The 26,997-nt window shown below is 49.3% G+C and overlaps 1 protein-coding gene across 2 annotated transcripts in view; it reads left to right on the top strand.

Moving 5' to 3' along the window:
* The window catches only part of sympk (symplekin), a 75,541-nt gene extending 49,341 nt beyond the window's left edge, over nt 1-26,200 (top strand). The window contains exons 16-25 of one of the 2 annotated variants that reach the window (XM_085973445.1): nt 1,425-1,585; nt 3,149-3,257; nt 4,397-4,497; nt 6,483-6,573; nt 7,252-7,356; nt 8,993-9,180; nt 10,662-10,838; nt 18,343-18,432; nt 23,236-24,036; nt 24,993-26,200. In XM_085973445.1, the coding sequence (XP_085829571.1) occupies nt 1,425-1,585; nt 3,149-3,257; nt 4,397-4,497; nt 6,483-6,573; nt 7,252-7,356; nt 8,993-9,180; nt 10,662-10,838; nt 18,343-18,432; nt 23,236-24,036; nt 24,993-25,304 (2,135 nt within the window). In that variant the 3' untranslated portion in view covers nt 25,305-26,200. Of the gene's footprint in view, nt 1-1,424; nt 1,586-3,148; nt 3,258-4,396; nt 4,498-6,482; nt 6,574-7,251; nt 7,357-8,992; nt 9,181-10,661; nt 10,839-18,342; nt 18,433-23,235; nt 24,037-24,989 lie in introns of both variants that reach the window. The other variant, XM_085973443.1, reaches the window with a different exon arrangement.
* The last annotated feature ends 797 nt before the right edge of the window (nt 26,201-26,997 follow it).

The following is a 26,997-nucleotide window of genomic DNA, read 5'->3' as shown; positions in this document are numbered from 1 at the left end:
TTGTATCTTAAAGCAACAGGCTTTCCAATATAAACAGGATGACTTTGAAATGTTGTTAGGAGAAAGCATGGCTTGTCTTCTGATATGTAAAGTGCTTGTGTAAGGAAATAAGTGTTAGTAATAAAATGTAACTTTAGTTTTAGGGTAATAAAACAGGTAGCAAATCCATTTGAGGAAGTCTTGTTTGGGGGAAGTTGTTTTGAAGTAAACAAACTACAAGTGTTTACATGAATAGTCTGTTTTGAAAGGAATTGGGAATAGATACATAAGAATTAGGAGCAGGAGTGGGCCACACGGCCCCTCAAGCCTGCTCCGTCATTCAGTAAGATCATGGCTGATCTTCGACCTCAACTCCACTTTCCCGCCCGATCCCCCTATCCCTTGATTCCCCTAGAGTCCAAAAATCTATCGATCTTGGCCTTGAATATACTCAAAGACTCAGCATCCACAGCCCTCTGGGGCAGAGAATTCCAAAGATTCACAACCCTCTGAGTGAAGAAATTCCTCCTCATCTGAGTCTTAAATGGCCGACCCCTTATCCTGAGACTATGCCCCCTAGTTTTAGACACTCCAGCCAGGGGGAAACAACCTCTCAGCATCTACCCTGTCAATCCCCCCCTCAGAATCTTACATGTTTCAATGAGATCACCTCTCATTCTTCTACACTCCAGAGAGTATAGGCCCATTCTACACAATCTCTCATCATAGGACAGCCCTCTCACCCTGGGAATCAATCTAGTGAACCTTCGTTGCACCGCCTCCAAGGCAAGTATATCCTTCCTTAGATAAGGAGACCAAAACTGTGCACAGTACTCCAGGTGTGGTCTCACCAAGGCCCTGTACAATTGTAGTCTTGCATACATCTTGCAGTAGTATCTATGACATATTCCTTTGTAGTCAAAATATGGTGGGTAAAGGATCATGGTTTTCAACAGTATGTCAGAGTGCTCGAAAGATACAGAAACCAGAAAAGGCCACTCTCCGTATACAGTTAAGGCCGATCACCTTTACTGGGTATCAATAAAAATCTTCCGTATACTCCACTACGAAGTCTCATGCTTGCTCGAAATGTGTTGTTGTGAACCACAGGCGGAAGGAGGTAAACTGCTTACAGTGAAGGTGTCTGGACGGTGCGGATCAGCTGTCTGGGTGGGGGGGCTGTCTGGACAGGGTGTGGATCAGCTGTCTGGGTGGGGGGGCTGTCAGGACGGTGCGGATCAGCTGTCTGGGTTGGGGGGTGTCTGGATGGTGCGGATCAGCTGTCTGGGTGGGGGGGTGTCTGGACAGGATGCGGATCAGCTGTTTGGTTGGGGGGATGTCTGGACAGGGTTCGGATCAGCTGTCTGGGTGGGGGGTGCTGTCTAGACGGTGCGGATCAGCTGTTATTATCTGCTGAATTTCTTTTAAAATCTTTTGACTGACAGAGGTGGCGGCCCCTTGGACGGAGGAGACGGTGAAACAGTGTCTGTACCTGTACCTCGCTCTGCTTCCCCAGAACCACAAACTCATCCACGAGCTCGCCGCCGTCTACACCGAGGCCATCGCTGACATTAAGCGCACAGTGCTGCGTGTCATCGAGCAGCCGGTAAGTATGAGTTCGCCCCTGAGGTGTCGGGTGCGGCTCAGTGGGTAGCACTGTTGCCTCTGAGTCAGAAGGTCCTGGGTTCGAGTCCCACTCCAGGGACTTGAGCACCCAATCGAGCCCGTCACCTAAGTGCAGTACTGAGGGAGCACTGCACTGTCGGAAGTATCGTCTTTCAGATGAGACATTAAACTGAGGCCCCGTCTGCTCTGAGGTGGACATAAAAGATCCTATGGCACTATTTCGAAGAAGAACATGGGAGCTCTCCTTGGTGTCCTGGCCATTATTTATCCCTCAACCAACATCGTTAAAACTGATTAGCCGGTCATTATCACAGTGTAGCTCCAACAACACTCAAGAAGCTCGACACCATCCAGGACAAAGCAGCCCGCTTGATTGGCACCCCATCCACCACCTTAAACATTCACTCCCTCCACCACCGGCGCACCGTGGCTGCAGTGTGTACCATCTACAAGATGCACTGCAGCAACTAGCCAAGGCTTCTTCGGCAGCACCTCCCAGACCTGCGACCTCTTCCACCTAGAAGGACAAGGGCAGCAGGCGCATGGGAACACCACCACCTCCAAGTCACACACCATCCTGACTTAGAAGTATATCGGCCGATCCTTCATCGTCGCTGGGTCAAAATCCTGGACCTCCCTAACAGCACTGTGGGAGCACCTTCACCACACGGACTGCAGCGGTTCAAGAAGGCGGCTCACCACCACCTTCTCGAGGGCAATTAGGGGTGGGCAATAAATGCTGGCCTTGTCAGCGACGCCCACATTCCATAAAAACGAATTTTTTAAAAATTGCTGTACAGGAAACTTTTTTTTATCCGGCACGAACGGGACCGACGTGGTGCCGGTTCATCAAAAATTCCGGATAACCGAACGCTATAGTAAAAGATACGGAGCTGAGAGCTCCGTGTAAAGCAACAAACCCTGTTGCTTAGCAACAGGTTCAGAACAATGGCCACAAGTTGCAAGCGTCTCTGTAGCTTAGCAACAGCTGCAGCCACACCCTTGCACAGCAACAAATGGAGGAAGGCAAGTAATAAAACTTACCTGAACCTACTCCTGAATTTTGCCGGTTAACCGAGATTTCCGGTTATTTAGGTGCCGGTAAATCGAAAGTTTCCTGTATGTGGGAGCTTGTTGTGTGCAAATTGGCTGCTGCGTTTCCTACATTTCGACACTCCTTCAGTACTGCTCTGGGAGTGTCAGCCTAGATTATGTGCTCAAGTCTCTGGAGTGAGACTTGAACTCACACTTCATTGGCTGTGAAGAGCTTTGGGATGTCCTAAGGTCGTGAAGGCACTATATTTTTTTTATATAACAGTCTGTTGAATGGCTGGCACAAAGGCTGCTGCCCAGGGTCCTTTCCTGGGTCTCCGTTAACCCCTGTCTGTTGGCGCCATCTCGTGCTTCCTGGGATTGGGTTGTGTGGCAGGCTTGGCGGCCATTGGCGCAGTGATGGTGTGACGTGGAAAGAAAGACAGACTTGCAAAGCGCGTGTGCCCTTCTGACGCGAGTTTGCGTTGTGACGTGTTTTGTGTTGCTTCAGATCCGGGGGATGGGAATGAACTCGCCGGAGCTTCTCCTGCTCGTGGAGAACTGTCCGAAAGGAGCAGAAACCCTCGTGACTCGTTGCCTACACATCTTAACAGACAAAGGTAACCTTTGAGCCCCGTGCTGCTCTCCGCCCGTGTCGGTTTAACTTCTCTGTCCGCAGGGTGCAGCTTCCTCTCTAGGGTTTTCCTGTGCGATGATGGACGTGTGAAATACTCACTCTTAGGTTGTGTCCGCAGGGAGCATTTTAAGCTCTGGAATGAAGTACTGGGGATAGGAACAGGGGGAGGCCATTCAGCCCCTCGAGCCTGTTCCGTCATTCAATGAGAACATGGCTGATCTGCGACCTAACTCCATATACCCATTTTGCCCCATATCCCTTAATACCATTTGTTAACAAAAATCTATCGATCTCAGATTTAAAATTTGTTGTTTGCGGAAGAGAGTTCCAAACTTCTACCACCCTTTGTGTATAGAAGTGTTTCCTAACTTCACTCCTGAAAGGCCTGGCTCTAATTTTTAAATTATGCCCCCTAGTCCGAGACTCCCCAACCAGCGGAAATAGTTTCTCTCTCTCTCGCTACCCTATCAGTTCCCATTAATATCTTGAAAGCTTCGATCAAATCACCCCTCAACCTTCTAAATTCCAGGGAATACAAGCCTAGTTTGTGCTGTTACAGAGTGGAGTTGGGATGGGTCCTGCTGTCACACACAGTCCCATCTTGGTTATGATCAGCTTCTCCTCTGTCCTCAGAAGAAAAAGATGCTTATGTACCAGGAAGAGTGCAGTGGTGTTTTTATTTCTGCTTGGGGCCTGGGTGAACTTTTATTGCCCGTCCCTAGACCCCTGAGGCATTGCGAGTCGCCCACATCATGTGGGACTGGAGTCACATGGAGGCCAGCCTGGGCTTGGGAGGGTAACTTCCCCCTCTGAAGGACATTTGTGAATCAGTTGGGTTTTCACAGCAACCTGGCAGCTCCCGTGGTCGTGTTCTAGTGCTCACCACAGATGACCAGCTTTATTGAATTCAGCTTCACAACTTCTGGGCCGCCAGTCCAGCGCCATCGCCACCAGCCCGACATACCCGAGTGCGGCACAGGAGGAGCCTGTCCAGCACGGGATTCTGATGAAGAACTGTTCTTCCCTCCCGACACGCTCGTCCTTTTCCTCCGTTGGCTAAAATGTAAAATTTTGTTTTTGGAGGCCTGCATATTGTCAAATAACGGTCCTGTCTAATTCCAGTCCCTCCATCGCCTGAGCTGGTAAAGCGAGTCCGCGATCTGTACCACAAGAGGGTGCCTGATGTCCGATTCCTGATCCCTGTGCTTAACGGCCTCGAGAAGGTAATGCACCATGTCTATCGGACTGAAGTCAACGCGCAAATATCTGCTGCTGATACGGATATTGTGTCAGGTGATGGGGAGAGGGGAGGGTGTGTATCCTGCCCCTGGCGGAGTGTGAGGAGGGGGGGGGAGGAGTTCCTGCCCCTGACTGGGTGTAAGGGGGGAGCTATCCTGCACCTGGTGTTGGTGGCTCTCTCGATCTGCAGTGACTGGAACAAGGATGTCTTGCTGCAGTTGTACAGGGCCTTGGTGAGACCACACCTTGAGTATTGGGTGCAGTTTTGGTCGCCTTCTCTGAGGAAGGATGTTCTTGCCATGGAGGGAGTGCAGCGAAAATTCACCAGACTGATACCTGGGATGGCAGGAATGACGTATGAGGAGAGATTGGGTCGATTGGGCTTATACTCGCTGGAGTTTAGAAGAATGAGAGGGGATCGCATTGAAACTTATAAAATTCTAACAGGACTAGACAGACTAGATGCAGGAAGGATGTTCCCGATGGCGGGGGAGTCCAGAACCAGGGGTCACAGTCTAAGGATAAGGGGTAAGCCATTTAGGACTGAGATGAGGAGGAATTTCTTCACCCAGAGAGTGGTGAACCTGTGGAATTCTCTACCACAGAAGGCAGTTGAGGCCAAGTCATTAAATATATTCAAGAAGGAGTTAGATATATTTCTTAATGCTAAAGGGATATGGGGAGAAGGCAGGGACAGGGTACTGTGTTTGGATGATCAGCCATGATCTCATTGAATGGCAGAGCAGGCTCGAGGGGCCGAATGGCCTACTCCTGCTCCTATCTTCTATGTTTCTATGACTGTCTGTCTTTGATTTTTTCATGTTGTGTTTCTACTCTTTAAATGTGTTGATCCCACGGAGTTTATGGTTTCATTTGCCCTCTTTCCCGCCCTCCCTAATTTTCTCGCTCCCTGTCCCGTATGGGTACAGTTCCGTGAGCACTGGCTACTCTGCTGCACCTCGCCCGTGTGGCCTTTCTCTGTGCCCGAGCCCGCCGGCGTCAGCGGGTCATTCGACTCGGGGGAGACCTCGCGCGTGAGCCTGATCCTGTCCTTGCGCGCACGTTTCGAGCAGGAGGCACCAGGTACCGATCAGGAGAGGGATCCTTGGCTGCCCACTCCCTAACCCAGGGGCACGGACGAACTGTAGCGGATCCTGGTGCGGCCCTCCCCTTTAACTCAGCAGACTGCAGCCTGGCACCTTCCTGGTTGGGGCAGCACTGCACTGGGTGGTGAATGTAGCTACCAAATAATTCAGCAGAGGCTACAGCAAGTTTGCTTCACTTCACCTCACCACACCCACCACCCCCCCCCCCCCCCCCCGCCAACCCCTCGACGGAACAACAACTTGTATTTATATAGTGCATTTAACGTAGTAGAACGTCCCAAGGAGCTTCACAGGAGTATTATCAAACAATATTTGACACAGAACCACATGAGATGTTAGGGCAGATGACCAAAAGCTTGGTCAAAGAGGTAGGTTTCAAAGAGCGTCTTAAAGGAGGGGCAAGAGAGGCGGAGAGGTTTAGGGAGGGAATTCCAGAGCTTAGGGCCCATGGAGCTGAAGGCACGGCCGCCACTGGTGGAGCGATGGAAATCGGGGATGCTCAAGAGGGCAGAATTAGAGGAGCGCAGATATCTCGGAGGTTTGTGGGGCTGGAGGAGATTACAGAGATAGGGAGGTGGCGAGGCCATGGAGGGATTTGAAAACGAGGATGAGCTTTTTAAAATCGAGGCATTGCTTAACCGATGTGGGCCAGCGAGCACAGGAGGCTTGGGTGAACGGGACTTGGTGCGAGTTAGCAGAGTTTTGGATGGCCAGTGGAAGGAAAGGCAAAGCACCTCGCGATAAAACTCGGGGAGCAGCAAGGCCGATGTGTAAGGTTTCTCCGGCTGCGGCCCTGCTCGCGAGCTCCGGTTGAATGTTCGAACTTTTGGATAATTCGTATCCCTGTACCGACTCTTCCACAGAAAGAGGTAATCCAGGCCCTGCCCAAGCTGATCAAACTCAATCCCATCGTGGTGAAGGAGGTCTTTAACCGGCTCCTGGGAACCACACACGGTGAGTCATGGCAACATTTACAGCAGGGGGCGGTGGGGAGGGGTGGATTGTGTGTCACGGTGGAAATTATACAGGGGGCGGGGGGTGGGAGGTCTTGTATCTGTGTGGGATACTACTGGGGGGTCACAATCTGGGATATGATTGCTCCCTCTTCCCAGTCTCCGTGTGGGATATTTCCGGTGTTCCCTGTAAGCTGCACAGCAGCGCAACGCTCCAGGGAACCCGCGCAGCCGGCTTTTCAATACAAAAACCACGCCTGCGAGTTATGTGAATGGCCCTTGCAGCCGAACAAAATTAGAGGGGCATTGGATATTACTTAGCCAGGAGGGAGGCGCGGTGGTGATGGTGGCCAATGGTTTATTGGTGTGGGATGCTAATGGGGGAACAGTGTGGAATATTACACTGTTCCCTCTCCCCAGTATCTCTCTGGGATATGACTGGGCAGGTTGCGGGGAGCGCAACGGTGGTGGTCAGTGGCTTGTTGGTGTGGGATATTATTAGGAGGAGGGGTGGTCGGGGACAACGTATAGGTGTGGAATGTTACCTGGTAAGGATGGTGTGCTGAGGGTAAACTGGGAGAGGAGGAGATTTGACTCTCGCAAAGCTCTATTTCAGTATTTTAAAAACTGCACGCTTGCAGTGGGGGCGCTCTGACCCTTCTTTGTTTTCTCTCGATAGGTGAGGGAGGATCAGCGGCGATTTCACCTTTGACTCCAGGCGACCTGCTGATAGCCCTGCACAACATAGACTCCACCAAATGCGACATGAAATCAATAATCAAAGGTAACCAATTTCAGCCGATCATGCCTCTTTGAAAGAGCTATCCAATTAGGTCAGAAATGGGGATGTTCGCTGATGATTGCACAGTGTTCAGCACCATTCACAACTCCACAGATAATGAAGCAGTCCATGCCCGCATGCAACAAGACCTGGACGACGTTCAGGCTTGGGCTGATAAGTGGCAGGTAACATTCGCACCACAGAAGTGCCAGGCAATGACTATCTCCAACAAGCGAGAGTCTAACCACCGCCCCTTGACATTCAACGGCATTACCATCGCCGAATCCCCCACCATCAACATCCTGGGGGTCACCATTGACCAGAAACTTAACTGGACCAGCCAAGTAAATACTGTGGCTACAAGAGCAGGTCAGAGGCTAGGTATTCTGCAGCGAGTGTCTCACTTCCTGACTCCCCAAAACCTTTCCACCATCTACAAGGCACAAGTAAGGAATGTGATGGAATACTCTCCACTTGCCTGGATGAGTGCAGCTCCAACAACACTCAAGAAGCTCGACACCATACAGGACAAAGCAGCCCGCTTGAATGGCACCCCATCCACCACCTTAAACATTCACTCCCTCCACCACTGGCGTACCGTGGCTGCAGTGTGTACCATCTACAAGATGCACTGCAGCAACTCCCAAACCTGCGACCTCTTCCACCTAGAAGGACAAGGGCAGCAGGCGCATAGGAACACCATCGCCTCCAAGTTTCCCTCCAAGTCAGTCACCATTCCTGACTTAGAAGTATATTGCCGATCCATCATCGCTGGGTCAAATCCTGGAACTCCCTCCCGATCAGCACCGTGGGAGCACCTTCACCACACGGACTGCAGCGGTTCAAGAAGGCAGCGCACCACCACCTTCTCGAGGGCAACTAGGGATGGGCAATAAATGCTGGCCTTGCCAGCGACGCCCACATCCCATAAGCAGATTTTTTTTTTTTTAAGTCCCATTCCCCTGCCCATTCCTCATAAAATGAGACTTCAATTAATATAATGGCTTGTCGTGTCTTTCAGGAGCATGTACTGTTATGTAGGTAAACATGGCAGCCGAACCTTCAGCCGCCTAAGCCCGACACTCTGAAATTCTCTTAACTTCTCTGCCACTCTTTCCTCATTTAAGAAGCTCCTTAACACCTACCTCTTTGACCAAGCCTGTCTGAATATCTCCTTACGTGGTTTGGTGTTAAATTCTGTTTGATAACCGCCCCTGTGATACGCCTTGGGACCAATGTTCCCCATAAGCCGCGCAGCTCTCTGTAAAGTTTTGCGCATGTGCACTGTGAATGGGCCACGCACCCAAAAAAAAAGACATTTTACTACTGACATGAATCAGTCATTCATGAAAGAAAGACTTATGAAATAATACTGAGCGGCCTACGGGTGGCGGTGTCCAGGGAGAGTATAAATACTCGGGCACGGGCCCAGCTTGCGCAGGACATTCTTAACAGGAACTAGTGAAGGACACAACTAGACCTCCATGTTGTAAAACAGTTGATTAAAGCCTTGTTTAACGCTTAGACCAAGTGCCTAGTAGTTTTCTTAGGTCGACTACTTTAAGGGCACTATATAAATGCAAGCGGTTGTTAAATTTTTACTTTGGAATTGAGCGCTGACTTGTTTTTCTTTTTTAAGCTACGAACCTGTGCTTCGCAGAGCGGAACGTGTACACGTCGGAGGTTCTCGCTGTCGTGATGCAGCAGCTGATGGAGCAGAGCCCACTCCCCATGCTGCTGATGCGAACAGTTATTCAGTCGCTTACTATGTACCCGCGGCTCGGCGGTTTTGTGATGAACATCCTGTCCCGGCTCATTATGAAACAGGTACAGGAAACTTTCTGGTATCCGGCACTGACGGGACCGAGCTGGTGCCGTACCATCAAAACTGCCGTAGAAACCAGCGCTAATGTTAAAACATACGGAGCTTTTGAGCTCCGTGTGAATCAACAAACCCTGTTGCTTAGCAACAGCTTCAAAACAGTCGGCCGCAGCTTAAAAGCGTCTCTGTAGCTAAGCAATAGCTTCAGCTAGACCTTGCAGAGCCTGACTGGAAAAAAAAAAGGCAACGAGAAGTAAAAAAACTTATAGGAAACGGCTCCTGAATTTTGCCGGTAGATAGAGCTTTCCGGACATTTAACTTCCAGTTAAACGAAAGTTTCCTGTAATGGGAAAGAAAGGGAGGGTGCCTAGTAGGCGGTACTGATTTTTTCTTTAATGGAGTGAGTATTGACACCACTGTGGCAACCAATGACCTGGAGGCGAGGGTGGGACTTAACGTCAGGACTCACAGCAAACAGTCTACAGAGTCTATTTAAACAGAGTCTCTATGAACTACAGCAAAGAACTCATGATCGAAACTACAGCAACTTCTCCCGATAAAAGCGGGATTATTTCTCCAGCAAAATGCAGTGAGCGGAGGATAGTTACACAATATGTGTAAAATCAATCCCAGTCACTTACAGCAGTGCGGTCTCTAGGGGGTGATTGACAAGGGAATTACCCAGTCATCTCCATCTGGCTGGGACTTGTGGCATCACGATATGCAGCCTTATTTTTCATTAATTCTCGGGATATGAGCGTCGCTGGCAAGGCCAGCATTTATTGCCTGTGCAAAGGTGCTGGTGAGCCTTCTTCTTGAAACGCTGCGGTTAGTGAGGTGAAGCTATTCCTACAGTGCTGTCAGGTCGGGAGTTCCAGGATTCTGACCCAGCAAAGATATGGCCAAGTCGGGATGGTGTGTGACTGAAGCACTTTTCACCAGGAATTGTCAGTGGGTCCCAGCTTGGGGACTGACTGAGACATTGGGTAGTGCTCTGCTTTCGTCTCTGGGACCTAGTTTCAAATTTCCTGCCCTGGGAGTGTTAGATGGGATTGTATAGAGAGAGCTTTACTTTGTATCTAACCTTGTGCTGTACCTGCCCTGGGAGTGTTTGATGGGACAGTGTAGAGGGAGCTTTACTATGTATCTAACCTTGTGCTGTACCTGCCCTGGGAGTGTTTGATGGGACAGTGTAGAGGGAGCTTTACTATGTATCTAACCCGTGCTGTACCTGCCCTGGGAGTGTTTGATGGGACAGTGTAGAGGGAGCTTTACTCTGTATCTAACCCGTGCTGTACCTGCCCTGGGAGTGTTTGATGGGACAGTGTAGAGAGCTTTACTCTAATCTGTTATGTACCTGGCCTTGAGTTGGCTGGTAACTTTAACAGTACAATTGGCAAACTGTGATTATAATTTCTGGTGTTCGTGGCGTTGTCTCTTGGTGGACTGCTCTGTAATGAGGTTCCTCTTGTCTGTGCTGCTGTAGGTTTGGAAATATCCCAAGGTGTGGGAAGGCTTCATTAAATGCTGCCAGCGAACGAAACCGCAGTCCTTCCAGGTACTGCTGCAGCTTCCGCCCACTCAACTCGCGAATGTTTTCGAGAAGTGCCCGGAGCTCCGCGAACCACTCTTGACGCACGTGCGATCTTTCACACCCCACCAGGTACGTAGATGCTGCAGGTGGAAAGGGGTCCTTTCCCTTTATCCGAAGCATTTGAATGTGCATCGAACCCCCTTTTCAATGCAATTCCCCCCCCCCCCCCCCCCCCCGTCCCTTAACCTTCGGCTTTCCCCTGTATCCAGCAGCAGTGAGGGCGGGGCAGCAGCGGGATTGGCCGCTTGGAGTGCCAGCCTGCCTTGCCATTGGAAGGTGTGTGAGGATCCATTGGCAATGCCTTCCGGGGATCAGTGCCTACTCTCCATAGCAAATTGGATAAGATCATCGAAGTTGCAACACGTTTAGCCCATTTCAGCTGTGTTGATGCTGGCCCTTCACCTGGAGCTATTGCTTCAATCCCATTTCCCTGCCCTTTCCTCCTATCCTTTTATTTTCAACGCACTCCTGGCTGGCCTCCCACGTTCTACGCTATGTAAACTTGAGGTCATCCAAAACTCGGCTATTCCGTGTCCTAACTCGCACCAAGTCCCGTTCGCCCAACATCCCCTGTGCTTGCTGACCCACATTGGCTCCCGGTTAAGCAACGCCTTGATTTTAAAAATTCTCATCCTTGTTTTCAAATCCCTCCATGGCCTCGCCCCCTCCCTATCTCTGTAATCTCCTCCAGCCCCACAACCCCCGAGATATCTGCGCTCCTCCAAATCTGGCTTCTTGTGCATCCCTGATTATAATCGCTCAACCGTTGGCGGCCGTGCCTTCAGCTGCCTGGGCCCTAAGCTCTGGAATTCCCTCCCTAAACCTCTCCGCCTCTCTACCTCTCTTTCCTCCTTTAAGACCCTTTTAGTCATTGCTCTAATTTCTCCTTGTGTGGCTCGGTGTCAAATTTTGTTTTATAACACTCCTGTGAAGCGCTTTGGGATGTTTTACTACATTAAAGGCGCTATATATACAGGTAGACTATCCTTTATCCGAAAACCTCAGGACCAGCCGTGTTTCGGTTTTCGGAAAATTTCGGATTTCGGAAGGTGGGTCGGCGGGGGTCGGCGGGGGTCCGCGGGGGGGTCCGCAGTCGTGGCTTGTCCGTCGCTGCTAGCCTGGAATGCAATGAAGTTCCGCATTTCCACCAACAGGTCGTCGTGCTCGGTCGGAACAGGGGCCGGCACCACCGCGGGCTCAGAGCTCTCGTTGCTTTCGAGCCTTTGGAAGAGAGTCCGGTGGTTCGGCGGGGGGTCGTGCGCACGACTTATGCTGACCCTCTGCTCAGCGTAAGTCGGCGAGGGGGTTGGCGGGGGGTCGTGCGCACGACTTACGCTGACCCTCTGCTCAGCGTAAGTCGTGCGCCATTCTGGTCATGTCGTGCACACGACTTACGCTGAACGAAAAAACCTTCGGTTTTTAGAGGGTTTCGGTTTTCGGAAGTTCGGATAAAAGGTAGTCTACCTGTACTTAAGTTGTTGATCTTCAAATCCTAATCCAATTCCTTTTTTAACTGACCTCAGTAGCCATTTGTGATAAAGCATTCCATCTTAAGAACATAACATAGGAATCAGGAGCAGGAGTCGGCCATACGGCCCCTCGAGCCTGCTCCACCATTCAATGAGCTCATGGCTGATCTTTAACCTCAACTCCACTTTCCCGCCCGATCTCCATATTCCTTGATTCCCCTAGAGTCCAAGAATCTATCGATCTCAGCCTTGAATATACTCAACGACTCAGCATTCACAACCCTCTGAGTGAAGAAATTCCTCCTCATCTCGGTCTTAAATGGCCGACCCCTTATCCTGAGACTATGACCCCTAGTTCTAGACTCTCCAGCCAGGGAAAGAAACCTCTCGGCATCTACCCTGTCAATCCCCCACAGAATCTTATATGTTCTAATAACCCTCTGTATGAAAACATTTTTTCTAATGATAATCCTCAGTCTGTGCCCCCTTGTTACTGGTTTGCCAACCAGTGCAAACAATCTCTCGCTATTTACCCTCTCAAAATCTTAATCATTTTAAAAACCCTCGTTAAGTCTGCTCCCCAGCCTAAGCCTTCTCTGTTCCAGTGGGGGAAGAAACAGTTTTTCTAGCTTTTTCTGCAACTTTAATCCCTCATTCCTGGTAACATAGAAGATAGGAGCAGGAGTAGGCCATTCGGCCCCTCGAGCCTGCTCCGCCATTTAATGAGATCGTGGCTGATCATCCAAATTCAGTACCCTGTCCCTGCTTTCTCCCCATATCCCTTTAGCTTTAAGAAATATATCCAACTCCTTCTTGAATATATTTAATGAATTGGCCTCAACTGCCTTCTGTGGTAGAGAATTCCACAGGTTCACCACGCTCTGGGTGAAGAAATTCCTCCTCATCTCAGTCCTAAATGGCTTACCCCTTATCCTTAGACTGTGACCCCTGGTTCTGGACTCCCCCACCATCGGGAACATCCTTCCTGAATCTAGTCTGTCTAGTCCTGTTAGAATTTTATAGATTTCAATGAGATCCCCTCTCATTCTTCTAAACTCTAGCGAATACAAGCTCAATCGACCCAATCTCTCTTCATACGTCATTCCTGCCATCCCAGGTATCAGTCTGGTGAATCTTCGCTGCACTCCCTCCATGGCAAGAACATCCTTCCTCAGATAAGGCGACTAAAACTGCACACAATACTCAAGGTGTGGTCTCACCAAGGCCCTGTACAACTGCAGCAAGACATCCTTGCTCCTGTACTTGAACCCTCTCACTACGAAGGCCAACATACCATTTGCCTTCTTAACCGCCTGCTGCACCTGCATGCTTACCTTCAGCGACTGGTGCACAAGGACACCCAGGTCTCGTTGCACTTCCACTTTTCCCAATCTATGCCGTTCAGATAATAATCTGCCTTCCTGTTTTTGCCACCAAAGTGGATAACCTCGCATTTATCCACATTATACTGCATCTGCCATGCATTTGCCCAATCACCTAACCTGTCCAAATCGTACTGGAGTTCCTCTGCATCCTCCTCACAGCACACACGCCCACCCCGCTTTGTGTCGTCTGCAAACTTGGAGATATTACATCTAGTTCCCTCGTCTAGATCATTAATATATATCGTGAATAACTGGGGTCTTAGCACCGATCCCTGCAGTACCCCACTATTCACTGTCTGCCACTCGGAAAAAGACCCGTTTATTCCAACTCTTTGCTTCCTGTCTGCCAACCAGTTCTCTATCCAAGTCAGTACCTTACCCCCAATCCTATGTGCTTTAACTTTGCACGCTAATCTCTTATGTGGGACCTTATCGAAAGCCTTCTAAAAATCCAAATACACCACATCCACTGGTTCTCCCTTATCTATTCTACCAGGTACATCCTCAAAAAATTCCAGCAGATTAGTCAAGCACGATTTACCTTTTGTAAATCCATGTTGACTTTGTCCGATCCTGACACTGTTTTCCAAGTGCTCTGCTATTACATCTTTTATAATGGACTCTAGCATTTTCCCCACTACCGATGTCAGGCTTACCGGTCTATAATTCCCCGTTTTCTCTCTACCACCTTTTTTGAATAGTGGGGTTACATTAGCTACTCTCCAATCCATGGGGACTGTTCCAGAGTCTATAGAATTTTGGAAGATGACCAGCAATGCATCTACTATTTCTAGGGCCACTTCCTTAAGTACCCTGGGATGTAGATTATCAGGCCCTGGGGATTTATCGGCCTTCAATCCCGTCAATTTCCCTAACACCATTTCCCTACAAATACTGATTTCATTCAGTTCCTCCCTCTCATTAGACCCTATGTTCCCCGACATCTCTGGGAGGTTATTTGTGTCCTCCTTTGTGAAGACAGAACCAAAGTATGTATTTAATTGGTCTGCCATTTCTGGTTCCCCATTATAAATTCTCCTGATTCTGACTGCAAGGGACCTACGCTTGACTTAACCAATCTTTTTCTCTTCGCATATCTATAGAAGCTTTTACAGTCAGTTTTTATGTTCCTTGCAAGCTTACTCTCATACTCTATTTTCCCCCTCTTAATTAATCCCTTTGTCCTCCTTTGCTGAATCCTAAACTGCTCCCAATCCTCACGTTTGCTGCTTTTTCTGGCCAATTTATATGTCGTCTCCTTGGATCTTATTCTATCCCTAATTTCCCTTGTTAGCCATGGTTGAGTCACCTTTTTTGTTTTATTTTTATGCTAAACAGGGATGAACAAATTCTGTAGTTCATCCATGCGATCTTTAAATATTTGCCATTGCCTCTCCACCGTCAACCCTTTAAGTAACATTCCCCAATCCATCCTAGCCAACTCGTGCCTCATACCATCGTAGTTTCCTTTATTTAAATTCAGGACCCTAGTCTCTCAGTCAACTACTTCACTCTCCATCTTAATGAAGAATTCTATCATATTATGATTGCTCCTCCCCAAGGGGCCTCGCACAACAAGATTGCTAATTAATCCTTTCTCATTACATAATACCCAGTCTAAGATGGCCTGATCTCTAGTTGGTTCCTCGACATATTGGTCCAGGAAACCATCCCGTATACACTCTAGGAATTCCTTCTCCACAGTATTGTTACTAATTTGGTTAGCCCAATCTATATGTAAATTAAAGTCACCCATGATAACTGCTGTGCCCTTATTGCACGCGTCTCTAATTTCCCGTTTAATGCCATCCCCAACCTCAGCATTACTGTTTGGGGTCTGTATACAACTCCCACTAACGTTTTCTGCCCCTTGGTATTTCTCAGCTCTGCCCATACAGATTCCACATCATCAGAGCTAATATCCTTCCTTACTATTGTGTTAATCTCCTCTTTAACCAGCAATGCTACCCCATCTCCTTTTCCTTTTTGCCTGTCCTTCCTGAATATTGAATACCCATGGATGTTAAATTCCCAGCCTTGGTCACCCTGGAGCTATGTCTCCGTAATCCCAATTATATCATATCTGTTTACATCTATTTGCGCAGCTAATTCATCCACCTTATTATGAATGCTCCTTGCATTAAGAGACACAGCCTTCAGGCTTGTTTTTTTAACACTCTTGGACCTTTTAGAATGATTAATTACTGTGGCTATGTTTGATTTACACCCTTGCCTGACTGCCACTTTTGCTTTTCTCCTTCCTGTCTTTTGCTTCTATCCTTGCTTCCCTTTCCTCTGTCTCCCTGCACAGGTTCCCAACCCCCTGCCATTTTAATTTAAACCCTCCCCAACAGCATTAGCTAGTAACATTGTAGTGGATCTTCACTGACCCGTTTCCATGACTCTAATATCCTTCCTAGAATGGGGTGCCCAGACCTGGATGCAATACTCCAATTGTAGCTGAACAAATATCTTGTATGCATTCAATATCACTTCCTTGCTTTAATATTCAGTGCCCCTATGTATAAAACCCAGAATCCCATTTGCCATGAATTTACTCCCAACTTTAAAGATCGGTGTATCGGCACCCCTACATCTCTCTGTCCCTCTACTCTGTTAAGAATGTTACCGTGTAGGGGATAATTTCTCTTCCAGTTTTTTCCTAAAATTTGCTATTCACATTTTGGGGTACAGTATGTGAGTAATTTGAGACATAACACCCTGGTACGTGTAGCACGCTTGGGAGGAAAAAGGTGACTTTGGACCCATGGTTCCCAAAGCTCTCCACCACTGGGGTTTTCCTTGTGTCAGGTGTGGAACTGTTGTCGACTAATTGATTGCTATGATTCGTTAACAACTCCATTATCATTGTATTGTGCGACTACCAGGATGGTAGAAGGCGAACTAGATGGACCTTGGTCTTTTGTCGTCCAGCAATTCCTGTGTTCCATGCATAGAACTGCATTTGCCACCTATCTGCCCCTTTCTCTAACCTGTTTATCCTGCTGCTATCTAATGTATTGTTTCTGGGTTTTTTCATTTTTATTTATTCATTCACCCGATGTGGGCGTCGCTGGCAAGGCCAGCATTTATTGCCCATCCCTAATTGTCCTCGAGAAGGTGGTGGTGAGCAATTTTCCATTTAATTTTTTTTGGGTGCGTGGCCCATTCAAAATACCGCGCATGCGCACTTTTTCCCAATTAAAAGCCGGTGAACCGGCTGCACAGGAGCTGCAGAGCGCTGCATGGCCGCACAGCTTAAAGGGAACATTGGTGGTGAGCCTCCTTCTTGAACCGCTGCAGTCCGTGTGGTGAAGGTGCTGCCGCAGTGCTGTTAGGGAGGGAGTTCCAGGATTTTGACCCACCGACGATGAAGGAATGGCGATATATTTCCAAGTCAGGGTGGTGTGTGACTTGGAGGGGAACTTGGAGGTGGTGGTGTTCCCATGTGCCTGCTGTCCTTGTCCTTCTAGGCAGTAGAGGTTGCAGGTTTGGGAGGTGCTGTCGAAAAAGCCTTGGCGAGTTGCTGCAGTGCATATTGTAGATGTGAATGTTTTAAGGTGTTTGCTACGCCCCATAATTTGGCATCATCAGCAAAACGCAGTATGATTTTTTCATCTCGTGTCCAAGCCAATGGATCCCAGCACAGATCCTGGGATACATCACCACCCATGTTTGACCAATCCCAAAAACATCCCTTTTACCTCGAAGCTCTTGCTGTATTCTAGCTATCCATCCCTCCATGCAGTTGCTTTCTCTTTAATAATGTGACTCCTGAAAATCCTCATAAACAACATCTACCGGGGAAACAGTTGAGTGGGGGTGGGGGGATAGATAGATACCTTGGGAGTGAGGGCACCCACTCTATGGATTTACCCCGTCCCCTAACTGCAGATTCTGCCTCATTTGGAAGCCAATGCATCGAGTTAGCAGACGCTGCAGTGGTCAGGGGTTAACGGGTTGTTGGAGCAGGGGAGTATTTGAGTTAACGAGCTCGATTCCCAATCGAGTTTCGGCAATTAACATAGAAACATAGAAGATAGGAGCAGGAGTAGGCCATTCGGCCCCTCGAGCCTGCTCCGCCATTCAATGAGATCATGGCTGATCATCCAAATTCAGTATCCTGTCCCTGCCTTCTCCCCATATCCCTTGATCCCTTTAGCCTTAAGAAATATATCTAACTCCTTATTGAATATATTTAATGAATTGGCCTCAACTGCCTTCTGTGGTAGAGAATTCCACAGGTTCAATTCCTCCTCATCTCAGTCCTAAATGGCTTACCCCTTATCCTTAGACTGTGACCCCCTGGTTCTGGACTCCCCCGCCATCGGGAACATCCTTCCTGCATCTAGTCTGTCTAGTCCTGTTAGAATTTTATAAGTTTCAATGAGATCCCCTCTCATTCTTCTAAACTCCAGCGAGTATAAGCCCAATCGACCCAATCTCTCTTCATACATCATTCCTGCCATCCCCAGGTATCAGCCTGGTGAATCTTCGCTGCACTCCTTCAATTATGATCAGAAGGGGAGTCCAGTCACCGAGCGGCGGGGAGGCCGGGCAGAAACACAGGCTGAAAGATAATCGCTGCTCCTTGTTTGAAGTGGTCAACTTACCGGGAACAAGCCACGCATTTCGGTGGCAATGATTTGCCGGCGGCGCGCAGGCTGCTGCCGTCGGAGAAGCCACCTTCCGCTAATTTTAATTCTTGCTCAATTTCAGCAAAACCACATTCCGAAGTCGATAATGACCGTGCTGGAGTCCAACTCCAAGCCAGAGGTGGAGCCCATGGAGCCCAAGCCAATGAGTGAGGTGAGTGCTGCAGGAAGTGTTCCTGAAAACGACCCCGGCTTTGAAGTTTTACTAACTGGGCCTGAACTTCCTAGAATAATTCAATGAAGCCGGACGAATAATCCTGACTTTGGGCAGCCCTGTACATCACTGCACCATTCAGTCCCCTTGACCTCCAGTGTATCAATTTTCCAAAGTTCCAGATAAGACTGTTGTATTGAGCCAATATACAGGAAACTTTGTGCTATCCGGCACGGACGGGACCGAGCTGTTGCCGTCCCATCAAAACTGCCGGACAAACCAGCGCTAATGTTGAAACATACGGAGATTTTGAGCTCCGTATCTGGCAACAAACCCTGTTGCTTGCTTCTAAACAGTCGGCCGTACCTTGCAAGCGTCTCTGTAGCTTAGCAACAGCTTCAGCGAGACCTTGCAGAGCCTGACTGGTGGAAAAAAAAGCAACGAAAAGAAAAAAAAAACTAACGAAACGGCTCCTGATTTTTGCCGGTGGTTCGAGCATTCCGGACAGTTAACCTCCGGATAAACCAAAGTTTCGTGTATCTTGAAATAGTTATAAATCGAATATCAATGTGGGCACTTTAAGGGATGTCTGTGGGCGTGGTCCAAGCAGAAAGCTATGCGTTCAAAAAAAATGTCTTGCATTTCTATAGCGCCTTTCACGACCACCAGACGTCACAAAGCGCTTTACAGCCAATAAAGTATTTTTGAAGTGTGGTCACTTAGATCTGCGACCTAACTCCATATACCTGCCTTTGGCCCATATCCCTTAATAACAACAATCAATCAATCTTAGATTTAAAATTAACAACTGACCCCCCGCATCAATTGCCGTTTGCGGAAGAGAGTTCCAAACTTCTATCACCCTTTGTGTGGAGAAGTGTTTCCTAACTTCACTCCTGAAAGGTCTGGCTCTAATTTTTAGACTATGCCCTCTAGTCCTAGACTCCCCAACCAGCGGAAATAGTTTCTCTCTATCTACCCGATCCGTTCCCCTTAATATACTGAAAACTTTGATCAGATCACCCCTTAACCGTCTAAATTCTAGGGAATACAACCCTAGTTTGTGTAATCTCCCCTCGTAATTTAACCCTTGGAGTCCAGGTATCATTCTGGTAAACCTACGCTGCCCTCCCTCCAAGGCCAATATATCCTTCCTAAGGTGTGGTGCCCAGAACTACTCACAGTGCTCCAGGTGTGGTCTAACCAGGGCTTTGTACAGCTGCAGCATAACTTCTACCCCTTGTATTCTAGCCCTCCAGACATAAAGGCCAGCATCCCGTTAGCCTTTTTGATTATTTTCTGTACCTGTTCTTGACATTTTAATGATCGATGTACCTGGACCCCCCAAATCTCTTTGGACCTCCACTGTTTCTAGCTTTTCACTATTTAGAAAGTACCCTGTTCTATCCTTTTTAGGTCCAAAGCGGATGACCTCACATTTGCCTCCATTCAAATCCATTTGCCACAGTTTTGCCCATTCACTTAATCTATTGTTGGTGAAAAATAAATTCACTCGAGTCTGCCTTAAAGTAAAAGTACACAGTTTAATAACAGAATGTTCTGGGAGAAGGTCATAGACCCCGCGGTCTAGCGACACCCTTCTCATTCTCTCTTGGTTGGTACAGCTTTTTATTCTATTTTCATCCAATCACATTGTATTACAATAATCACCTGATCACATTGTATTACAATAATCACCTGATCACATATGGCTTATTTATTCTTTTCAGTATTAGTAAAGGTTAGTTACATCTTACTATGCCTTTGGTCACAGGTCAAATTCCCATGAACCCTATATTCTGCTGTGTCTACAATTTTTTAGCTAAAGCAGCATATTCCTTCTCGCTTACACAAAACACACATATTCTGTCTTGTCCCACAACTGCGTCTTATCTTGGTTTTTCGAAGCTTCTCACACTGTCTTTTGTTTAGTTTTGCCTTTTTACGTAAGTCAATTTTTATTGTGATATTTCTTATCTCAACCTGGTTTCTTTTAGTTCTTGTTCATTTTCACATGACCCCACTCCTTTGTTCTGATTTTAATTTTGCTGGCATCACTTAATTAGTGGTCACCTCGGCTGTCTGAATTCTGAGAGGGTTCATTTTAACCCCTTCACTATCAATATCTCTTTGTAATTTTATGCTTTCATCTACACTGCCTACAATGCAATATCTTTGTGTCATCGGCAAATTTCGATATGTGGCTTTCTATCCCATCATCTAAGTCGTTAATAAATACTGCGAGTGGTTGAGGCCCCAACACAGATCCCTGTGGGACACCACTAGTCACATCCTGCTAATTAGAGTACCTACCCATTCCCTACTGCCTGTCTCCTACCGCTCAGCCAATTTCCTAACCAGGTCAATAATTTGTCTTTAATTCCACGGGCTTCAACCTTAGTTAACAGTCTCTTATGTGGGACTTTATTAAATGCCTTCTGGAAGTCCATATAAATAACATCCTTAGACATTCCCCTGTCCACTACTTTTGGCACTGCTTCAAAAAATTCAGTCAGGTTCGTCAGACATGACCTACCTTTTACAAATCTATGCTGACTCTCTCTGATCAGCTGAAAATGTTCAAGGTGTTCAGTTACCCTATCCTTAATTATAGACTCTCGCAATTTCCCCACAACAGATGTTCGACTCACTGGTCTGTAGTTCGCTGGCTTCCCTCTCTCACCTTTCTTAAATAGCGGAGTGACGTGCACAATTTTCCAATCTAAAGGGACGGTTCCTGAATCGAGAGAACTTTGGAAAGTTATAGTTAGGGCATCTGCAGTGTGCTCACCGACTTCCTTTAAAACCCTGGGATGGAAACCGTCTGGTCCTGGGGATTTGTCACTCTTTAGTGCCATTATTTTCTTCATTATTGTTATTTTGCTTACGTTAATTTGATTAAGTCCTTGTCCCTGATTCAGTATTAGTTTCTTTGGGATTTCCTCTCCTGTAAATACTGACGCAAAGTAATTATTCAACATGTCCGCCATTTCCTTATTATCATTGACAATATCACCGTTAGCAGTTTTCAGGGGGCTAACATTGCTCCTGACCACCCTCTTTTTCCTAATAGATTTGTAAAAATATTTTGTGTTCATTTTGATATCCCTGGCAAGCTTCTTTTCTTACTCCCTTTTTGTAGCTCGTACAATCTGTTTTGTCACCCTTGGCTATTCTTTGTATCTTTCCCATTTGCCAGGATCGGTGCTATTTTTTGCATTTTTGTATGCTTTTTCTTTTGGTTTTACGCTGTCCCTCACCTCTTGTCGTCCATGGCTGCTTTTCTTGGCAAGTAGGGCTCTTGCTCCTTAGGGATATAAACTGGTTCTGTATCACATTCAATTCTTTTTTGAACACCTCCCACTGTTCTTCTGTTGTTTTACCCATTAACGGATTTGCACAGTTTACTGTGGACAGTCTCTGTCTCATCGCATTGAAGTCAGCCTTACCTAAATCTAGAATCTGAGCCGTTCCGTGTTTCTCCCTTTCAAACACTACGTTAAACTCGATAATGTTATGATTGCTACTGGATAAATGTTCATGCACCATTAGGCTGTTAACTAAATCTGGCTCATTACTAAATCTAATATGGCATGCCTCCTTGTTGGTTCGAGGACATATTGTTGCAGAAAACTATCTCGGACACACTCAAGAAATTCACTACCTTTCTGACGTGCTAATCTGCTTATCCCAGTCGACATGAAAGTTAAAATCTCCCATTAAAACCACTCTGCCTTTGCTACATGCTTGTCTAATCTCTGCATTTAAACAATCTACCACTTCACAGCTGCTACCAGGGGGCTTATACACATCTCCCACGACAGTCTTAAATCCTTTCTTATTTCTTAATTCTACCCATAAAGTCTCCACTGCCTGCTTACCTCTTGTATATCCTCTTTTATCATTGAAGTGATTTCATCCTTAATCACTAAGGCTACTCCTCCCCCCCATTACCATTTTACCTTTCTTTCCTGTAGACCTTATAACCTAGTATGTTTAGTTCCTGGTCTAGTAACCTCCTCCAGCCCTACAACCCTCCAAGATCTCTGCACTCCTCCTATTCTGGCCTCTTGCACATCCCTGACTTCCTTCGCCCCACCATTGGCAGCCAGCTGTAAGGCCCTAAGCTCTGGAAATCCCTCCCTGAACCTCTCTGCCTCTCTCTCCTTTAAGACGCTCCTTAAAATCTACCTCTTTGACCAAGCCTGTCCTAGCATCTCTTTATGTGGCTCGGTGTCAAATTTTGTTTGATAACGCTGCTGTAATGTGCCTTAGGACATTTTTACTCCGTTAAAGGCACTATATAAACACAAGTTATTATATAGTACACTAGTGACCTAAAGGGCGTGAGGTCAAACCCCACCATGGCATTGGGGGCTGAGACGAGAAAAACGAAATCATAAAAGCTACCGGATTGTCGTGAAAACCCAACTACAGGAAACTTTCGATTAACCAGCCCCTAAATAAGCGGAAATGTCGGTTAACCGGCAAAATTCAGGAGCAGGTTCAGGTAACTTTTATTACTTGCCTTGCTCCATGTGTTGCTGTGCAAGGGTGTGGCTGCAGCTGTTGCTAAGCTACAGAGACGCTTGCAACTTGTGGCCATTGTTTTGAACCTGTTGCTAAGCAACAGGGTTTGTTGCTTTACACGGAGCTCTCAGCTCCGTATCTTTTATTATAGCGTTCGGTTATCCGGAATTTTTGATGAACCGGCACCACGTCGGTCCCGTCCGTGCCGGATAAAAGAAAGTTTCCTGTAGTTCCTTGATGTCCTGACTCGGGTTTGTACTTGATGTGTTACAGGAGGAGATGCAACACCTGACCATTGCTCACGCACAGAAGGATATGATCACAGTGCGCCTGGCGCAAGAGAAAGCCTTGAAGAGAAAACTGGAGGAGGAGCAGAAACTCAAACAGCAGCAGCAGCTGGCCGCCCAGTTACACTCCATCCATACATTGCTTGGCCCCCCCAGCAAGATTGTCCTGGCCCCTCCCAGCCAGGCTCCCTCAAAGCCTCCCAGCCAGGCTCCCTTGAAGCCTCCCAGCCAGGCTCCCTTGAAGCCTCCCAGCCAGGCTCCCTTGAAGCCTCCCAGCCAGGCTCCCTTGAAGCCTCCCAGCCAGGCTCCCTTGAAGCCTCCCAGCCAGGCTCCCTTGAAGCCTGCCAGCCAGGCTGTCCCGGGGCCCCCCAGCGAGGCGGCCTCCAAGCCCCCCAGCGAGGCGGCCTCCAAGCCCCCCAGCCTGTCTGCTTTCAAGCCCCCTAGCGAGGCAGCCTCCAAGCCCCCCAGCCTGTCTGCTTCCAAGCCCCCTAGTGAGGCAGCTTCCAAGCCCCCCAGTCTGTCTGCTTCCAAGCCCCCTAGTGAGGCGGCCTCCAAGCCCCCCAGCCTGTCTGCTTCCAAGCCCCCCAGCGAGGCTTCCACCAGCCAGCCGGCTACAGCCTCTGTGGTGGCTCCAAAGGACGAGCCAATGGAAGTCAGCAGCAGTGGTCCTGACCCGGACGTTAACAGAGAAACCGAGAATCCGACAATTATCATTAATGTGAAGGAGGACGAGGAGGGACCGATGGCTTTGGATGAGGCGTCACACGGGATGGTTGTCATGGACACTGTACGTGAAGGACAGATTGTAGTTAAGATAATACAAGCTTATACTCGCGCAGTGTGATGGGCAGACAGCGCGATGGAGCTGGAGTAGCGGGGATGCAGACTACAGTCTGTCAAAGGGGCAGCACAATCTGCTTTGCTTTATCTGGTCACTAGAAAACATAGTTGCTCGCCTCCCTGTGCTGTCTCAGCTCATTCCCAGACAACTCTGGGAGGGGTGGGCCTCCGGGCTTTGCTGGGGTGGGGGAGGGAGGTTGGGCTGCGCTGCGCTAAGAGGCGGGGGGAAGGGTTGGGCTGCGCTAAGAGGCGGGGGGAAGGGTTGGGCTGTGCTAAGGGACGGGGGGGGTGGTTGGGCTGGGCTAAGGGGCGGGGGGAGGTGTTGGGTTGCAATAAGTGGCAGGGGGAGGGTTGGGTTGCAATAAGTGGCAGGGGGAGGGTTGGACTGCGCTAAGAGGCGGGGGGAGGGTTGGGCTGTGCTAAGGGGCGGGGGGGTTGGGTTGTGCTGCGCTAAGGGGCGGGGGGAGGGGCCAGGTTGTGCTAAGGGGCGGTGGTTGGGCTGTGGTAAGGGGTGGGCGGGGTGGTGGTTGGACTGTGCTAAGGGGCGGGGGAGGGTTTGGGCTGTGCTAAGGGGCGGGGGTGGTTGGACTGTGCTAATGGGCAGGGGGGGGTGGTTGGACTGTGCTAAGGGGCGGGGGGAGGGTTTGGGCTGAGCTAAGGGGCGGGGGTGGTTGGGCTGTGCTATCGGGCGGGGGGAGGGGTTGGGGTTCTGCTATCGGGCGGGGGGAGGGGTGGTTGGGCTGTGCTAAGGGGCGGGGGAGGGTTTGGTCTGCGCTAAGGGGCGGGGGGAGGGTTTGGGCTGCTCTGGGATGGGCCTGCCGGTCTTTGCTCAGGGGAGGGGAGGGGAGCGGACTGACCTTGACAACTCCGTGACACCGCTCTTCCCCTTTGCTTTTGAAGCAGGATTCGGCCGCAGTGGAACACGCCAGTCAGCAGCCGCTGCTCCACGAAGTGGGTCACCTGGTGGCCCCAGACCACGGGGACGTCACGGAGCAGGTGATCCTCGTCCGGGATGAGCCGATGGCAGCCGACGAGCCGGCGGCCCCCAGCCAGCAGCAGTCGGCCGGCCCGCTGGAAGAGGTGACTGAGCAAGGCGCGGAGGGAGGGGCGCCCGAGGAGGAAGGCGGCGAGGACGGCGAGAAGGGGCAAGCGGCCGGAAACGGCATTCAGCAGCCCGTCACCAAACGCAAATCTGCTTTGAGGAAAAGCAACTAAGAACTTCCTTGGACAATTTCAGCATAGTTACCTAGCCTCGGCCTTGCGAGCTCATTGATAGCAACCCAATACTGGCTGAAAAGGACAGATAGAAGCCACATACCTCGAGGGAAGGTGGAACCTGTGGCCGATAGCTACAGCTTCCACTTTTCTGAGGCAAGGATCCGATTTAAATTTAAAGTAAAATTAACCGCAAGATCCCAGTGGCAGTAATTAACTAAATAACCAGTCACTCTTTTGGTGGTCTTGGTTGACGGAGGGGGGTTGGCCAGACGGAATACCCTTGCTCCTCTTTGAGTAGTGGCCTGAGATTGTTCGCATCAACTGAGCAGGCCCCCTCCGACAGTGCAGCACTCCCCTCGGTAACCGCACCAAAGTGTGGCTTCAGATTATGGGCTCGAGTCTCCGGAATGGGACTTGAACCCACCATTTTCTGACTGCCGACGCCCGGCCCGAACTCGCGGCGCCCTCCGAGACCGGCGAGCGGATTGGATTTGAAACGTTCGCCTGATTTTCCCCCCCCCCCCCCCCCTTCCCCGCCGCTTTGCATGAACCACTATCGGCTCAATGTGGCAGAACCCACCGGGCTGATTCTCGGAGCGTGGAACGTTAGTGCCACATCTGATCCTCGCAGACCTTCGAATCAGGATTGATTCCAGATTGAGCGTGCTTCTGAATTTGAGTTTCACGCAGCCACTTTGTGCTCTCAGTTCAAGTGAACTCCAGATCTGAATATATTCCGAACCAATTTAGTTAAAACCAGTTTAAGCCTGACCCTATAAGGCTCGTGTGGGAGGCCCTCCGCAGGGTCTGTCTATAGCTTTAAAATTCTCCTTTAAAACTTGTGAAAATATTTTGTGCTTTTTTTTTAATAAAAAGAATTTGTTGGGAGCGTGGCTGCTTGAGTTTGTGTGAAGTAACGGCGCAGTTTGTGCAGTGCGCAGCGTGGGACCAGTGTGCTGGATAGTTTTACATCTGAAGCTGTAAGAATGAAAAAAGGAATAAAAGTTTGATGAGTGTTGGAAATGTCCACACGGAAGTCGGTGTCTGTTTAAACAGGGATGCGGCTGAAAAAAATTCTCAGCTCAGCCTCTGGGTGTGTGGGCCTGTATGTCAGGATGGTGCTGTTGGATTTCTGACCATGAGCAGCGATGGTTGAACCCTTAACGTCCCCCATCCCCGCCCCACCTTGCTCCCAGGCCCCTCCCCAGTCTCCTATCGACAATCCACACCTCTCCTGCCCCTCGTCTCTCTCTCCTGCCCCCTCGTCTCTCTCTCCTGCCCCCTCGTCTCTCTCTCCTGCCCCCCCGTCTCTCTCTCCTGCCCCCCGTCTCTCTCTCCTGCCCCCCGTCTCTCTCTCCTGCCCCCCCGTCTCTCCTGCCCCCCGTCTCTCTCTCCTGCCCCCCGTCTCTCTCTCCTGCCCCCCGTCTCTCTCTCCTGCCCCCCGTCTCTCTCTCCTGCCCCCCGTCTCTCTCTCCTGCCCCCGTCTCTCCTGCCCCCCGTCTCTCTCTCCTGCCCCCGTCTCTCTCTCCTGCCCCCGTCTCTCTCTCCTGCCCCCGTCTCTCTCTCCTGCCCCCCGTCTCTCTCTCCTGCCCCCCGTCTCTCTCTCCTGCCCCCGTCTCTCTCTCCTGCCCCCCGTCTCTCTCTCCTGCCCCCCGTCTCTCTCTCCTGCCCCCCGTCTCTCTCTCCTGCC

Source organism: Somniosus microcephalus, chromosome 34 (genome assembly GCF_052327205.1).
Source record: "Somniosus microcephalus isolate GS21.2 chromosome 34, FLI_Smic_1.0, whole genome shotgun sequence".
NCBI classification, from domain to species: Eukaryota; Metazoa; Chordata; class Chondrichthyes; order Squaliformes; family Somniosidae; genus Somniosus; species Somniosus microcephalus.
This window is presented reverse-complemented; position numbering and strand designations above follow the sequence as displayed.